This window comes from Eucalyptus grandis, chromosome 5, assembly GCF_016545825.1.
Source record: "Eucalyptus grandis isolate ANBG69807.140 chromosome 5, ASM1654582v1, whole genome shotgun sequence".
NCBI lineage: Eukaryota > Viridiplantae > Streptophyta > Magnoliopsida > Myrtales > Myrtaceae > Eucalyptus > Eucalyptus grandis.
In genome coordinates, this window is record NC_052616.1 from 20,449,727 (window position 1) to 20,468,286 (window position 18,560).

An 18,560-nucleotide genomic window follows, 5' to 3' on the forward strand; every position below is an offset into this window, starting at 1 on the left:
TAGATTTTAGGGATAAACTTTATAAGTAGAGAAGAAACGAATGTAACATGTTATAAGTTACTTCGAAATGATGTGCGGCTTGCTCAAAAACAAAACCCGTGGTGCGAGAACCAAAGCAGCAAAGTATGGTGCGCAAGCTGAACATGGTCACTTTCCCAATGTGCCCATTTTCGACTTATGTTGATTGTTTCGGCCAAATTTTATTCATCGTATGTAGGTTACTCAAGTGAAAAGATTGTTGTGCCTATTTTGATAGGTTGAACTTGTGTCATAGGTGGTTGGATTTACTTGAGTAACTTTATTGATATAAAATGGTTCAAATGTCAGGATTTTGAAATGAGATACGAATGCTTGGATTTTATTGAGTTACTCTCCTTGTCATATGCATGCATGAACGATGGCTCTATATTTACGTTTTCAACACATACGTGTTGTTTGAGTAACATGACACGTGTTTTAGACAAGAAATTGTATATTTTATGTATCTTGTTCGAGATGACGCTTGGCAACATAGGACGCGGGTAACTCTCAACGAAAGGCGACCACAGTGGTGATGGAATATCCGCTGTATTGTATCTCCCTAATAAATTGTGTTGAGAATTTATACAACGTTTGTAACTTCACATGTAGCAGTTGAGATTTTACGATGTTGTTGGGTGAGTTTGTTCTCAATATTCATTTGGTCTTTGCTTCTCCAGATGGATTGGCCGCGAAGTAAAACATCTTTGGGAGGTTGAGAATGAATTTCTCTGTCAAAGAAGGTGGAAGAATTAATGGAGGTCGAGCAAAGACATAGAAAAAAGAACATAATGGAGGGTGCAAGGAAGGAAGAAGAAGAAAGTGAACATAAGGAAATAGAAAGAACAAAGGTTTTTGTTTTAATAACATCTAGTTTAGCTGAAATTCCACGTCATCAATGACACATGAATGGAGAGAAAGACGTGCATATGAAATTGACACATTGACTTTAACGGCAACATTGGACAAAGAATTTATGGGGGCAAGATTTTGATAAAAAGTGAAAATTTGTAATTTTTTTTTATAAAATTTAAAAAGTTTGAGGCAGAATTGAGATTCGATTGAAAGTTAATGAGGTATTAAAATAGATAGAGTAATGAACAAAACCACTCAAATAACTCCATGAATGGCGCAAAGCCGGTGAAGAGCAGCCGGTAGAATTGGTCAGGCGACTTGGGACTAACAACAAAGACCGCTGAGCAATAGGTGACGGCCATTGAGAGAGAGAGAGAGAGAGAGAGGAATTAAAATTACTCCTTGATACTCCTTCAAGTTTATTCTTTTCTTGTCATTTGGTCACTTTATGAGAGGGAGTAATTTGAGAGAGAGAGAGAGAGAGAGAGAGAGAGAGAGAGAGAGAGAGGAATTAAATTACTCCTTGATACTCCCGAGAGAGAGAGAGAGAGAGAGAGAGAGAGAGAGAGAGAGAGAGAGAGAGAGAGGAATTAAAATTACTCCTTGATACTCCTTCAAGTTTATTCTTTTCTTGTCATTTGGTCACTTTATGAGAGGGAGTAATTTGAGAGAGAGAGAGAGAGAGAGAGAGAGAGAGAGAGAGATGAATTAAAATTACTCCTTGATACTCCTTCAAGTTTATTCTTTTCTCGTCATTTGGTCACTTTATGAGAGGGAGTAATTTGAGAGAGAGAGAGAGAGAGAGAATTAAAATTACTCCTTCGATACTCCTTCAAGTTTATTCTTTTCTTGTCATTTGGTCACTTTATGAGAGGGAGTAATTTGAGAGAAAGAGAGAGAGAGGAATTAAAATTACTCCTTCGATACTCCTTCAAGTTTATTCCTTTCTTGTCATTTGGTCACTTTATGAAAAGTGATGGCTGTCACCAACCATGGGAAGATTTTCCCAAATATTTTGTTATGGCACGACATGCATGCTTTATTGAAATTGGAGGATTCGTGCTGGCCAATAACATTTAAGAAGCTCAACCACGCTAAACACATTCTAGCTTCTGTTCTGGCTTTTTTGTTTTTCTCCTTTCATTTTGTGTTAATCTGATGAGGGCTTTTTGGAGGTGAAAATTCCAATTATTTGTAGCTCCCTGCGGTACATGATTGAGAGACGAGTCAGCAGCTGAACCTAAAACCAACCCGAACTGAGGGTTTTTCTCTTCTAGCCTCCTATGCTTGAAAATAGAGATGGGAGGATTTATTTGATATAGTTTTGTTGTGTCATAATTGCATTTAGAAATGCTGAAACTTTCACGCTTCGTAATTCATACTTTAAAACCGAGAACGCAGTCAGACTTTTTACACTTGTCACTAGTCATCAGTCCCTCCCACTTCCTGTGCTATGCTAGAAATCTCATTCTAAAAAATTTAAATGGATAGATATAAGGAAATCATATGAATATAAAAAATATATATGATCAGTTATCAAGAGATGTGGGATAATGTTTTCACGAGGACAAACCCCAACTAAAAAGGGAAAATGAGACAAATTGAATGATTACATTTTTATTGGAACCAAACCTAAGATAATTCAAGTGAGTAGAGATAATCTACAATCGAGACATATATATATATATATATATATATATATATATATATATATATATATATCAAAATTGAGCATATTTAACATTTTTAAACAGTGTCAAAACTTATATATATTCAATTAAAAGACTCCAGAGATTGCATAAATAAGAGCTAGTAAAATCAACACCTTTGGAACTTTGGAAGCTCGATTCTATAGAGAGATCAAGTTGTATGCTGCGGAAGCTTTGGTAGTTGCTAGTGAGTCTGTCCTCAAGACAAATTGGAATATTACCAAAAAAAAAAGTCATAAATCTATTGTATGGTGGCCAAACCAATCCTAAATCTTTCAATTTGACTAATGTAATTCTAAACCTTTTGATATTGTCAATGTAGTCCTTCTAGCCTTAGTTTGAAATCAATAACATAAACACTGAACATTTTACTTGGCAAAGCTGGCGCTAATGTATATAATTTTTGCAATATTTCTGAATTTTTTTTATTTTTTTTATTTTATTTTTTTCTTTCAACTCTAGGCTGGTGATGGTCATGGATAAATCCTCGCTAGTCACTGAGCAAGGGGCGAAAGGCTAAATTTGTTATAGTTTGGACTAGTGTATCAAACTAGAGTGAACAAGCTCGATATGTTTGGGCCAGGCTTCAGTATTAGCAAAAGTGTTACCTGTGCATGTTTCTACCATATATAATGTAGACTAACATCATCTAAATCATTGATAGTGTGAGTGCTGCCATGGACTCCATATGATCAGTGGCCTGGATGGGCTTGGGGTATAGGATCTATAGATAATGTGCCTTCGGTGGGTCAAAAGACAATCAAGGGATTAAGCTACTGGAACATCCATGTACAAACTACAAAACAATTCAACTCAAAGGCAAGCTATCCCATTTCATCCATAGCCACCACGAATTCCATTTGTAAATAGATAATAGAGATTTGCTCAACTGTCAACTCTATTGAACCTTTTCGATATGTGTTAGGTTTTCATTGTAGTTTGTGTCGTCTAATAACTAAAAATGAGGATTGGCATTGACAGAGGATACAATGGACGGGTATACTGCCTCTTTAATATCTTTCGGCAGATATTTCTATGAAATCACAATTGGTTAAATTGGATGCATATAGCATTACACAAAATAACATACTCGCCTAGAATCTCAATGAGAAAAAAAAAAAAAAAGATACAGATAAACGAGGATCAAAAGTTCACTCGCTTGGTCAACCTGTGATAAATATGAACAGGCTTAGAAAAGTTGGGGTGTCAAAATCAAATAAAAACTGAACCGAAACTAGACTAAACTGAATTTTTGTGTATTTTGACTTGGTTCGAATAATAAAAAAGTAACCATTTTTTATTTCAATTCGATTTACTGAACCAAACTGAAAATTGCCCTCTTCTTAATATTACAATTTACTCACTATTTTCCATTTGTCACTAAACTCTTCTTAGTATTACCAAAAAACAAAAAAACAAAAAAAAAAACAGAAAACCCAATTGGTTTGGGTCGTTATTCGGTTCAAAACTAAAATACACGTAAATGATTTAGTTCAAGTTTCCTAAAGATTTGAACTGATTTTACCCTATGAAAAAGTGTAGGGGGAAAACAGTCAAAACAACAACTAAAGAAAATAATAATAAAAAGAGGGACAAGACCCTAAAGATATGATAATATTCTAATTTGGCTAGCGCCGACGTAAAAGTAATTCTGAAAATGACAAAAGATCTTATATGAAAATGACGTGCATTTTAAGACATAGACATCGACACAAATACAAATACGCCCCGTTGTTGTCCTAAATATGCGTAAAGTAAGGAAATTATGACATGGGGGTCCCAAAGCAGTTCCACAATTTGTATCCGTCGACACAATTCACGTGATAATGTTGTGGAGGCAAGTGACGTCATGACTATGACGTAATAGTTTTAGCCTATGAAGACCATGGCATTGACTTCACTCCCGCCGCCAGGAGACATTAGATAATTTGCCCTCTTGAGATAAAACAAAACACCAGACCCCAAGAAAAGAAAATAAGATAAGACAAAACGACATAGAAAGGTGCTTCGAAAGGTGCCGTTTCATTTCACAACCCTAGGACAATAAAAATTGCCCTTCATTAAATATGAAGTACTAAAGTCGGGATAAGTACACTAATGGTGCCATAAGTTGTGTACGGCGCTCACTTTGGTGCCAAAAGTTTCTGTCGGATCACTTAAGTGCCAAATCGGAGGAAAAACGCTCACTTTGGTGCCACCGGCGAAAGATTCCGGCCTCCGGCAAAAGATTCCGGCCAAAATGATTTTTTTTTTAAAAAAAAAAATTGATAAGCCTTTAAATGACGTCGTTTTCGGTCCTCCTTAAGAAAACGGCGTCGTTTTGCCGTCCTACGTGGATGGCTTCATGGAAACGACGCCGTTTAGCCCACATGGGGAAGAAATTAGGGTTTCGGCGAGGTCGAAGCCGTGGCCGTCGTCGGGGTTGGGGTCGGAGTCGGGGTCGAAGCTGCAGCCGCCGAGTGGCCATCATCGAGGTCGGGGTCGGGGTCGGGGTCGAAGCTACGGCCGTCGAGTGGCCATCGTCGGGGTCGAGGTCGGAGTTTGAGCCGCGGCCATCGTCGCGGTCGGGGTCGAGGTCGAGGTCGGAGCTACGGCCACCGAGTGGCCATCGTCGGGGTCGGGGTCGGGGTCGAGGTCAGAGCCGCTGCCGTTGAGTGGCCATCGTCGGGGTTGGGGTCGAGGTCGGGGTTGAAGCCGTGGCCGCCGAGCGCAAGGACCGTCGAGGACGGCGACAGCCAAAGATTAGGGTTTCGAATGGGGGAGACACCAAACGGCGTTGTTTTGGTGTTTGGATGTTGACTCAGCTCTCCGACGAGCCACGTCGGCGTCAAAAATTAATAAAAAAGGCCACGTCGGATTTCCGACCAATTTCGTCGGAGTTGGCACCAAAGTGAGCGTTTTCAAATTTTTTGCACTTAAGTGATCCGACGGAAACTTTTGGCACCAAAGTGAGCGCCGTACACAACTTATGGCACCATTAGTGTACTTATCCCACTAAAGTCCCTATTCTATACATTTCCCCGTTCTACTAATGAAGAAATGAGAAATTTCTTCTACTGAATTTTCTGTTATTTAGCTGGCACGGAGAGTGGTACAAACGGAAGAGCGAGCGGAGCGGGAGGCCCATAGGCAATTTCTTTCGGACAAAAAATGCCCCTGTCCATGGCGTGGACAATGGCATGTCAGACATAAGTAGTCGTCCGGCGAACATCTGTGTGGCCAGCGAGATTTGGCCATTCAATTGAAACGAAATTACCAAATTAAGGAGATTACTTTGAGGCTAACACCCATCTCGGAGGTGCTTTGAGAGAAATGCCACATTCTTAAGGAGGGTTTTCGAGATGTTCTCTCTTCTTGATTTCCGATGTATTTAAAAAGCGATTTTATGACCAAAATAACTGACTTGCCCCCACAAACCCGTGCCGCACGATTTCAATGCAAGTGTTCCTTTAATTCGTGGTCCTACTGGTTGGATCTGTGCTTTGATATTGTCATTATTTTACTGAAAAGCTGAGTTATCATGGGTGGTAATGTGAATGGAACTTTGCTGTTGCTAGTCTTATTTCATCATTGAACAATGCGCTCCTTGATGCTCGAAAAACTCTATAAAATGGATCGATATAATTTAACAGATATCCAAGTCCAAAGGTTTCCCAGAAAGAGAGAGAGGCCATCATTAGTTCCGATCAAATGGAGCGAAGGATGTTAGAAGCAGCTCGGAAGGGCAATGTCCATGAGCTGGAAGACTTGATCAGCAGCAATGAGCTCATCCTCGAGGAGATGGATCTTGAAGGAGCCGGTCACACGCCGCTGCATGTCGCCTGTGTGGCTGGCCATTTGGATTTCGTTCGAGAGCTCCTGAAGCGTATGCCAAAGCTTGCGGAAAAGGTGAACACGGATGGTTTCAGCCCGCTGCACATCGCGGCTGCTCGAGGTGATGTCGAGATCGTGAGGGAACTCTTGACAGTGGGTCCACACCTGTGCTCCGTGAAGGGACGAGAGAGAAGAATCCCTTTACATTATGCCGCTGCAAACGGGAAGGTCGATGTCATGAAGGTATTGCTTGCCGCTTCGCCTGAGTCTGTCGAAGAGACGACCGCTCGAGAGGAGACCATGCTTCACCTCGCTGTGAAGAACAACCGGTTTGACGTGGTGGTTGTGTTGGTGGACCATCTGAAGCAGCACAAGAAGGAGCAGGTGATCAATTGGAAGGACCACAAAGGCAACACCGCTTTGCATCTTGCTGCCGCTGGCAAAAATTTTGAGGCAAGTCTCGCGATTCCCTAATTTTATCACGCTTTTCTTTGTGCATTACTTCAGTGAAGGCGTTGATTTGGTGTCCCTACCATATGCAAAGATCTTCTAGGCAAAGGAATTTATCGAATTGGGCCTATGTTGATCATTACTGGAATAAAGGATGTCTCGTCTATGCCTGAAGTTTGTCCGTATAATCTTAATGTCCGGAAAATGGAAAATAATTGCAGGTGGTGAACTTCTTGTTTTGTAAGCATGCTGTGGAGTTTGAGGTCGTAGAGGTGAACGCCGTGAACAACAGTGGGTTGACACCTCTAGACGTCTCAACTCCCTCGCGAAGGGAAGCAGGAGATAGAGAGATCAGAGAAATCCTCGTTCGAGCGGGAGCTGAACACGGGAGAGGAAGATCAAACTTGCCTGCATCAAGCCCAGTCCCAGACGACAACGATTTCGATGGAGCTAACAGTCATGAAGTAGCTGGGGAGGAACCAGTCAAAGATACTCCACAGTCATCACCACGTTTGCCATTGAAGAATTCAAATGTAGGAAATGAGTCGTATGGTGACATCCGCAACGCCCTATTGGTCGTCGCCGTGCTCATCGCAAGTGCGACCTACCAATCTGTGCTTCAGCCTCCAAAGATAATAGAAGTCGACCACCACTTATCAAACAATACTTCCATGACTGAATATTATGGTGCAGGCTTGGTGTACGGTCTCTTCCTTGGCGGCAACACGTTAGGATTCATGGTGTCGGTCCAGATGATCATTTGCCTCACCAGAGATATCCACCACCGCATCGACCTGCCGATTAAGTTGCCGCTCAGGCTGTCCCTAGTCGCAATGGTTCTGACTTACTTTTGCTTCACGTTATCCCTGCTGTTATCGAAGATTGGTAAAAAAAGTCCATCCAAGAAAGCTCTGCGCCTGTTGCCACTCATGATATCATTCGTTCTTCTACTGATACAGCGGTGGCTAGCAGACCTAATAGATTTTTCCTTGGAACGGCTTGTTGGATTGCTCCTAGGTGATATGTACAGGCCATATGAGGACTCAAAGAAGAAGGACAAAAGTCATGGTTGTAAATGATGATGGTATTTCTCTTTCCTTGAGGTTGAGCTAAGACATGCAAGCCTTTAGCAGATTGGTATTGGAGTTTGTTCATCGAGGTCAGACATCAAAATGATGTTCTCGATTCTCTGCAGTTGATTGTGTGATGTTTGCAAGTGATTCGCTATATCGTATCTCCCTAATAAAATGTGTTGTGAGTTTATATCACGTTTTGTAACTTTGTGAGTAGTAGTCGAGATTTTGAGACATGGTGACTCAAGTTCCATTCTAAGTACTCATTTGGTCTTTGCTTCTTCAGATGGATTGGCAGTGTAGTAAAACATATTTGCGAGGTTGAAAATGGATTTCTATGCTAGAGCAGGTGGGAGAATCAATGGAGGTCCAAGCAAGGAAATAGGAAAGAGAACATAATGGAGGTGGCAAAGAAGGAAGAAGAAGGATAAAAATAACATAAGGAAATAGGAAGAACAAACGTTTTTCCTTTAAATATATCTAATTAAGCTGAAAATTATGCGCCGTCAATGACGGGTTGAGGGGGAGAAATGCACATGGAATTGGCACATTGAACCTTAACGGCAACATTGGACGGACAATTAACAGGCTGGATTTCGATAAAAACGTGAAAGTTGATAATTTTTTATGAGATTGAAAAGATGCAAGGCAGAATTGGGATCCAATCAAAAGTTTATGCTTGTTAAGTGAATTAGGGAATTAGAATAGTTAGACTAATAATCTTTTAAACAAAAGCACTCAATCACTCCACGAGCTTTTCAAACCCTGAAAGAGATAGATACTTTGTGCCTATAATATAAAGTTAAAAGGAATCTCACATCACAATAACCAATAACATATGAATCCATTTCCAAAATTCTTTCTTTTAACAAAAAGATAGTGCCTAGTTATGAACTCCATCCACCATAGATGAGGGTACTTTCATACGCACGTCCATTCCAAAATTTTAGGAGTACAAAATTAATCTGAAAATGAATTACTAAAGTCCCTATAATATGTATCTCCTCGTTCTACTAATTTAAAAAAAAAATAGAAATTTCTTCTATTAAATTATCTATTACTAGAATGTGATAAAATTAGGATTGGCAATATTATATTGTCAAGATCAATGAAACTAAAGGACGAAAAGATATATGGTGTCTCATCGCCTATTTGCTGTGATGAGAAGTAAAATATTATAAAGGACAATAATTCTACCTAGCTTATGGTTAAGAATTAGGAGTTTGAAATTATTGTAAAAAGCGAACATCGTTTTCATCCTGTATTCCACGTATATTTCACTTTCTTCGGTTTCTCATTTTCAATGCTTTGTTTTGTTATGCCTTCTTCGTCCAATTTCATGCGTAAGGAGTTTTAAAGTTATCTAACACGATCTACCACTGAAGTGTTTGGCCCCATGAAAATGAGGTCGGGTGGCTTTCCTTAAATCAAGGGTTTGACTCAGATTGTGAATAAACCTTTAAACAGCTCGTGTTACTTAATTGCAACATATCTCGTGTGGAAAGATTGTTTAATTGTTAGTATCTTGGTAGGGTCTAGGTCATGGACGAGATAGAAATTGTCAATCAATGCAAATGGATCAGCTTTTGGGCAAGAAACTTGCTTATGTGGTATCAAAGCAGATGGATCATTATAGGAAAAGATTGAACATCTACATCATATTCCATGCAGACCCAGACTGACCATCAAGATCGTGCTCCTCCTCATCAATGTTCATCATCTTCTTCACACGGCCTCTCCAGCCACAGCTTCATCGGGCCTCACCCATTGCCACCAAGACCTCTAATGCCGTGCCACAACCACCGGCAACCCCTCCACGATGGTTGGCAGTTGTCAAAAAAATCGGGAAAAGTGCCAAAAAGTCATAAACATTTTGTTTTTTAGCCAATTTAGTCATAAACCTTTTTTTTTGTGCCAATTTAGTCCTAAACCTTTTTACGTTGTGTCAATTCAGTTCTTTCCGGCCAATTTTGGTCGGATTTTGCTAACTAGACGTCGGCTGGCTGACGTGACTTGGTCGGCACTGACGTGGATAACTTTTAATTATTATTATTATTATTATTTTGTCTTTTTCTTTTTTTTTCTTCTCCTCTTCTTCCTCCAACCGGTCGTCGAACTTCGGCGACCAGCTAGAGGAAGAAGAGAAGAAGAAAAAAAGAAAAAAAATCAAAATCAAAAATCAAAAAAATTAAAATATTATTAAAAAGTTGTCCACGTCAGCTAGTCGGCATCCAATCAGCAAAATCCTGCAAAAATTGGCTGGAAATGACTGAATTAGCACAATGTAAAAAGGTTTAGGACTAAATCGACACAAAAACAAAAGATTTAGGACTTTTTTGGCACTTTTCCCCAAAAAAATCTCCTGTCAGCTCAGCCGAGATCATCATTTCTCGTTCCAATTTTTCAACCCTCAAGAAGGCATTTTTATCGGCCACCACCTTCACTTGGCTATCCTCGCAGCTTTATAGACCCAATCTGCTCCCGAGCAATGACAAAACGAGCCCAAGCTTTCCATAGAACCACCGTCCCTGACAAGGTTTAGATTGTTTCCTCCCCTCCGTGCCTTATAGTCTACCTCCATTAATGGAGGTTATCATCCGTGGTTGAGGCGCGCGACCTCAAGTTCGGGGTAATGCAACTCAAATCGGAGGTCACGCGACTCCACTTCAACATTGTGCGAATCTGACTAGAGCTTGGGCTCCTCTATTAATGGGGTTTGCAAGGAAAGAAGAAAGAAAGAAGGAAGGAAAAATTTATAAGAAAGAAAGAAGGAAGGAAAAATTTATCGTTGACCAAGGGCAATGCTACACGTACTAAGAAATGTTTACTAGTGCCATCAAGTATTTGTACAATAAGCAAGAATGATTCCAAGGACAAGGGAAAGAAAATTACAAACAAACGGCTCACAGAAGAATCAAGGACGATACCTCAGTTATTAGCATATAATGGCAGCTTCGGGCCATAAGCAGTATCCACACTCAGCAACATATTATCGACCCATCTGAGCAATTTCCAGTACAGGAAATTTAGAATTTGGGGGTAAAGTTATGCGATACCTTTAAGACGAATGTAGCATGTCATAAGTTGCTCCGAAATCGTTTTGTATGGTCACTTGAACAACAATATATGCTCGTATAAGTTGAACTCATTCAACTCATTTCTCAAGCCATTGGTATTGCATTGACGTGTAAATAATTGGAATCAATACTAGAAAGGCTTTCCCTTCCCTTTACTATAACTCATAATCCACTGCGCTATTGGGATTAGATAACATGCACATAAGGTGCTTTGACCCTCGATATATGTTTGTAGTTTACTTCGTCATAAAAATCCATTGCGGTATTGGGATGAATAGATTGTTTTGTTGCGGTCTGGGCCGGGGTTTCAGGTTTAGAGGAAGAATGCCCGATATGCTAGGCCCAGGCTTTAAATTTGACAAAATTCCGGCCGTGCACACCCCTGCTACAGACCATGTAGGCTAATATCTTCCAAACTATTAATTGTGTGGGTGCCATCGCAGAGCCTATATGATCAACGGCCTAAACGTCTTTGTACAAACTACCCGAAATAAAATAAAATTAGCAAGCTATGTCATTTCACGCGTAAAGTTTACTGTCCATAGCCACCACGTATTCCTTTACCCTATAGATAATATTGATTAATCAACTGTAAGGGATATATGTAGATCTTGAAACTTTTTTAAATGTTTAGATTTTCATTGTAGTTCGTGCAAAACGATCACGGGTTTTGGCGTATTTCCCCAACTACACCATTGAATAGCCAAATATGAGGATTAGCAAGCATAATGTTTGACATCTTTCGATAATTATTCATGCAATCGCTATTGGTTCCAACGAGATTTGATTTTAAGAATCCTTAAATTGGATGTGCGTGGCATTACACAATGCAAGAAATTTCCTTAAAATTTTCATTGAGAAAAAAAAGAAGATAATCTAATCCAAAAACAAAACGGGGATAAAAAGTATCACAAACTACACATAGGGTTCAATTAATGGAATATATAGTCTAGATTTAGCTCAGGCTTTCCTAAATCTATGCTAATTTTAGGGATGATCTAACTCTAATGACAAGCAATAACCAACATGTAACTACACCAACATGTCATGCATTTTAATTTAATGATCCTAAACATGTATGTTGACACCTAAATTTTTGCATAAAAATGGGTTAATTTTTATCCCAAAAAATAAAAATTGCATGGCATATAGTTTAGGTACATTTATTTTTAATTTGCATTTTTTGCATTTATTTATTGGACCGACGGTGAGCACAAGATTTTTCACATATTTCGCTGAGATTTTTCATATATTCAAGTAATATACACTAAGTGACATATTTTTTAGTAGAAAAGAAATTTTCGGATGGAATATTTAAAAAATACAAAAGAGAATATCGCGCAAGGTATAACGATATATTCAGGAGGATTATGCACAATCAAAATTGGAAGCAAAATATTTCACCAAAATTTAATTCCTTCCCCTATATAAGGTGATGTGCGTGTACGACAAAGGGGGGAGAAATTCGAAAACTTGAGAGCAAAATACGTGAGGAGTTCTTGGGGTTTGGTGAGTGGAAATTAGAAAAAAAAAAAAAAAAAAAAAAAAGGTTCTTTTGGAGAGAAAAGGTCAACTCGTGTCCGCCTTGATCGGAGAAACAGTGGGGGTAGAGAGCAGTGACGTGAGAGAGAGGACAGGTAAAAAAAACAAAAAAAGGGGCAACAGTGTCATCTTCTTCGTGGACCCCTATCCACGTCAGCCCCTCGTCCACCTTGCCGGCACCGCCTTCGCCAGCCGCCACCACGCGTCCGCCACTACGATTTCGCCACCGCCGCTTCACCGTCCTCCCTGCGAAGCTCGCCACAACGACCCGACGCCGGTAGATCTAAGCTGAGCTCGCCTCTGCAACTCAGCTATCGACGTCCCCTGATCCAGCCGAGCCCCACTCGCCGTCTCTGAGTCACTCTCCTTCTCCAACGCCAGCCCTCGCTGTGCTCCGCCTCACCTCCAACCCGTGTTGGACCTCGACGCTGTTGCTACTTCCTGACGCCATCATATTCGACGGCCAACACAACCCCATCGCCCGCAACAGTCCGTGCACCGCACCTCACGCCCGAGCGACCCCCTTGCTGCTGGCCACCTCCATTCCGAGCCTCCTCATCGAGCACCTGCTGTGCCTACTCCGGAGTCCCTCGCCAGCATTTCCCCTTCGCCGGAGCTTCAAACCGGTTGCCTTTGGAAAAAAAGAAAAAAAATCACGTTAGGTATATTTGCTTTATTTTATTAAGAAGGTTTATCTAATTTTTTAAATTTAATTTCCCGTTTACTTATTTGAAATATTTCCTTATGCATAATTGGAAATTCTGACATATCACCTTATTCGCAATCATTTTTATTTCATCTATAAGGCTTTAGATGAAATAATTAATCAAGTGGGAATAAAATTGATATTTTGATCTTTAAGGCTTAAGATCAATTTATTAATATTCATTTGGTCTTTGCTTCTCCAGATGGATTGGCCACGAAGTAAAACGTCCTTGGGAGGTTGAGAATGAATTTCTCTGTCAAAGCAGGTGGAAGAATTAATGGAGGTCAAGCAAGGACATAGAAAAAAGAACATAATGGAGGGTGCAAGGAAGGAAGAAGAAGAAACAAGAAAGTGATCATAAGGAAATAGAAGAACAAAGATTTTTTCTTTTAATAATATCTAGTTTAGCTGAAATTCCACGTCATTAATGACACATGAATGGAGATAAAGATGTGTATATGAAATTGACACATTGACTTTAACGGCAACATTGGACGAAGAACTTATGGGGCACGATTTCGATAAAAAAGTGAGAATTTGTAATTATTTTTTTAAGATTTAAAAAGTTTGAGGCATAATTGAGATTCGACTGAAAGTTAATGCTTAGGTATTAAAATAGATAGAGTAATGAACAAAACCACTCAAATAACTCCATGAACGGCGCAAAGCCGGTGAAGAGCAGCCAGTAGAATTGGTCGGGCAACTTAGGACTAGCAGCAAAGACCGCTGAGCAATAGGTGACGGCCATTGACAATGTGGCCAAAACCAGCTCGAGAAAGAACGGCATGCCCCAATTGAGCAATTGAGGGAGATGATAAGGTTGATCGATAATGAGAGAGAGAGAGAGAGAGAGAGAGAGAGAGAGAGAGAGAGAGAGAGAGAGAGAGAGAGAGAGAGAGAGAGAGAGAGAGAGAGAGAGAGAGAGAGAGAGAGAGGAATTAAAATTACTCATTCGATAAAATAGGAGGTGAATTTTGATGATATTCTATCCGAGATTTAATTCAAGTTTATTCTTTTCTTGTCAATTGGTCGCTTTATGAAAAGTGATGGCTGTCACCAACCATGGGAAGATTTTCCCAAATATTTTGTTATGGCACGACATGCATGCTTTATTGAAATTGGAGGGTTCGTGCTGGCCAATTACATTGAAGAAGCTCAACCACGCTAAACACGTTCTAGCTTCTGTTCTGGCTTTTTTTTTTCTCCTTTCATTTTGTGTTAATCTGATGAGGGCTTTTTGGAGGTGAAAATTCCAATTATTTGTAGCTCCCTGTGGCACATGATTGAGAGACGAGTCAGCAGCTGAACCTAAAACCAACCCGAACTGAGGGTTTTTCTCTTCTAGTCTCCTATGTTTAAAAATAGAGATGGGAGGATTTATTTGATATAGTTTTGTTGTGTCATAATTGCATTTAGAAATACTGAAACTTTCACACTTCGTAATTCATACTTTAAAACCGAGAACGCAGTCAGACTTTTTACACCTGTCGCTATCATCAGTCCCTCCCACTTCCTGTGCTATGCTAGAATTCTCATTCTAAAAATTTAAATTGAGAGATATAAGGAAATCATATGAATATAAAAAATATATATGATCAGTTATCAAGAGATGTGGGACAATATTTTCATGAAGACAAACCCCAACTAAAAAGAGAAAAAGGAGACAAATTAAATGATTACATTTTTATTGGAACCAAACCTAAGATAATTCAAGTGAGCAAGATATAATCTACAATCGAGACATATATATCAAAATTGAGCATATTTAACATTTTTAAACAGTGTCAAAACTTATATATATTCAATTAAAAGACTCCAGAGATTGCCTAAATAAGAGCTAGTAAAATCAACACCTTTGGAACTTGGGGTGCTCGATTCTATAGAGAGATCAAGTTGTATGCTGCGGAAGCTTTGGTAGTTGCTAGTGAGTCTGTCCTCAAGACAAATTGGAATATTACCAAAAAAAAAGTCATAAATCTATTGTATGGTGGCCAAACCAATCCTAAGTCTTTTAATTTGACTAATGTAATTCTAAACCTTTTGATATTGTCAATGTAGTCCTTCTAGCCTTAGTTTGAAATCAATAACGTAAACACTGAACATTTTACTTGGCAAAGCTAGCGCTAATGTATATAATTTTTGCAATATTTCTGAATTTTTTAATTTTTTAATTTTATTTTTTTCTTTCAACTCTAGGCTGGTGATGGTCATGGATAAATCCTCGCTAGTCACTGAGCAAGGGGCGAAAAGCTAAATTTGTTATAGTTTGGACTAGTGTATCAAACTAGAGTGAACAAGCTCGATATGTTTGGGCCAGGCTTCAGTATTAGCAAAAGTGTTACCTGTGCATGTTTCTACCATATATAATGTAGACTAACATCATCTAAATCATTGATAGTGTGAGTGCTGCCATGGACTCCATATGATCAGTGGCCTAGATGGGCTTGGGGTACAAGATCTATAGATAATGTGCCTTCGGTGGGTCAAAAGACAATCAAGGGATTAAACTACTGGAACATCCATGTACAAACTACAAAACAATTCAACTCAAAGGCAAGCTATCCCATTTCATCCATAGCCACCACGAATTCCATCTGTAAATAGATAATAGAGATCTACTTAACTGTCAACTCTATTGAACCTTTTCGAGATGTGTTAGGTTTTTATTGTAGTTTGTGTCGTCTAATAACTAAAAATGAGGATTGGCATTGACAGAGGATACAATGGACGGGTATACTGCCTCTTTAATATCTTTCGGCAGCTATTTATATGAAATCACAATTGGTTAAATTGGATGCATATAGCATTACACAAAATAACATACTCGCCTAGAATCTCAATGAGAAAAAAAAAAAAGATATAGATAAACAAGGATCAAAAGTTGACTCGCTTGGTCAACCTGTGATAAATATGAACAGGCTTAGAAAAGTTGGGGTGTCAAAATAAAATAGAAAAACTGAACCGAAACTAGAACTAAACTGAATTTTTGTGTATTTTGACTTGGTTCGAATAATAAAAAAATAACCATTTTTTATTTCAATTCGATTTACTGAACCAAACTGAAAATTGCCCTCTTCTTAATATTACAATTTACTCACTATTTTCCATTTGTCACTAAACTCTTCTTAGTATTACCAAAAAAAAAAAAACAGAAAACCCAATTGGTTCAGGTCGTTATTCGGCTCAAAACTAAAATACACGTAAATGATTTAGTTCAAGTTTCCTAAAGATTTGAACTGATTTTACCCTATGAAAAAGTGTAGGGGGAAAACAGTCAAAACAACAACTAAAGAAAATAATAATAAAAAGAGGGACAAGACCCTAAAGATATGATAATATTCTAATTTGGCTAGCGCCGACGTAAAAGTAATTCTGAAAATGACAAAAGATTTTATATGAAAATGACGTGCATTTTAAAACATAGACATCGACACAAATACAAATATGCCTCGTTGTTGTCCTAAATATGCGTAAAGTAAGGAAATTATGACATGGGGGTCCCAAAGCAGTTCAACAATTTGTATCCATCGACACAATTCACGTGATAATGTTGTGGAGGCAAGTGACGTCATGACTATGACGTAATAGTTTTAGCCTATGATGACCGTGGCATTGACTTCACTCCCGCCGCCAGGAGACATTGGATAATTTGCCCTCTTGAGATAAAACAAAACAGCAGACTCCAAGAAAAGAAAATAAGATAAGACAAAACGACATAGAAAGGTGCTTCGAAAGGTGCCGTTTCATTTCACAACCCTAGCCCAATAAAATTGCCCTTCATTAATAGACCCGTTAAACGGGTGGGTCGGGTCGGATTTGGGTCGGGTCATAAATGGTCCGACCCAAAGCGACCCATTTAACCTGTTTATAACCCATTTATTACAGTGCAAATTTTTTTACCCATACCCGACACGACCTATACCCAACTCATACCCGACCCATTTAACAAAACATAAAAAGCTTATATATATATATATATATATATATATATATATATATATATATATAAATGGTATTGCTAACATGATTTTATACAATACAAATTTAAAAAATAATTATTTAAAAAATCGAATTTTAATTATTTTTTATTTTTGTAAAATTAAAATTTTAATTATTTTTTAAAAAATTAAAATTAAAATTTTTTCAATTTTGTTTTTCTCTTTTCTCTTTTCTTTTTCTTTTTCTTTTTCTTCTTCCTCTTCTTTGGCCGGCCGCCACAAACGACAGATCGGCGGCGGGCCACAAGCGAGCCGGGTCGCCCGGCTCGCCGACGCCGTGAGCTTGAGCTCGCCCCTCGCCGAATCCGGCGAGGTTGGAGCCTCGCCCGATGCCGGCGAGTTCGAGTCTCGCCGATCGGCGAGGCTCGGGCCTTAGCGAACGTTGGCGAGGCCTCCGCCTCGCCGGATGTCGGCGAGGCCTTCGCCTTGCTAGATCCGGCGAGGCTCGAGCCTCGCCCAACGCCGGCGAGTTAGCGTCTCGCCCATCGGCGAGGCTCGAGCCTCCGCCTAGCCGATCCGGCGAGTTCAAGGCTTGCCTGGCCGATTCTGGCCATCGCCATGTCGGCGACCGGAGTTAGAAGAAAGAAAAAAAGGAAAGAAAAAATAATTATAATTTCGATTTTTATATAAAAAAAATTGTAAAGTTAAAGAGAAGAGAGAGAGATAATGAGGTTTTGAGTGAAAAATGGGTTGATAAATAGGTCATAAACGGGTCAGAGAGCTGACCCATTTAAAACCTATATATCTTAATGTTTACCCATTAAAACTTATTATGGATGCTTTATAAGATAAAGCTTGACCCATTAATGACCCATTTAATCAAAAATGGGTCCATAAATAGGTTGCACAACCCATTTAACACCTCTAAAATTAAATATGAAGTACTAAAGTCCCTATTCTGTACATTTCCCCGTTCTACTAATGAAGAAATGAGAAATTTCTTCTACTGAATTTTCTGTTATTTAGCTGGCACGGAGAGTGGTACAGACGGAAGAGCAAGCGGAGCGGGAGGCCCAGAGGCAATTTCTTTCGGACAAAAAATGCCCCTGTCCATGGCGTGGACAATGGCATGTGAGACATAAGTAGTCGTCCGGCGAACATCTGTGTCACCAGCGAGATTTGGCCGTTCAATTAAAACGAAATTACCAAATTAAGGAGATTACTTTGAGGCTAACACCGATCTCGGAGGTGCTTTGAGAGAAATGCCACATTCTTAAGGAGGGTTTTCGAGATGTTCTCTCTTCTTGATTTATGATGTATTTAAAAAGCGATTTTATGACCAAAATAACTGACTTGCCCCCACAAACCCATGCCGCACG

The 18,560-nt window shown here is 39.4% G+C and overlaps 1 protein-coding gene across 1 annotated transcript; it reads left to right on the plus strand.

Annotated features, from left to right (window-relative positions):
• The first annotated feature begins 6,272 nt into the window (after positions 1 to 6,272).
• Positions 6,273 to 7,924, plus strand: LOC120293713 (ankyrin repeat-containing protein BDA1-like). Its single transcript, XM_039313434.1, has 2 exons — positions 6,273 to 6,848; positions 7,067 to 7,924. Exons 1-2 carry the CDS (start codon positions 6,273 to 6,275, stop codon positions 7,922 to 7,924), a joined length of 1,434 nt encoding a protein of 477 aa, XP_039169368.1.
• The last annotated feature ends 10,636 nt before the right edge of the window (positions 7,925 to 18,560 follow it).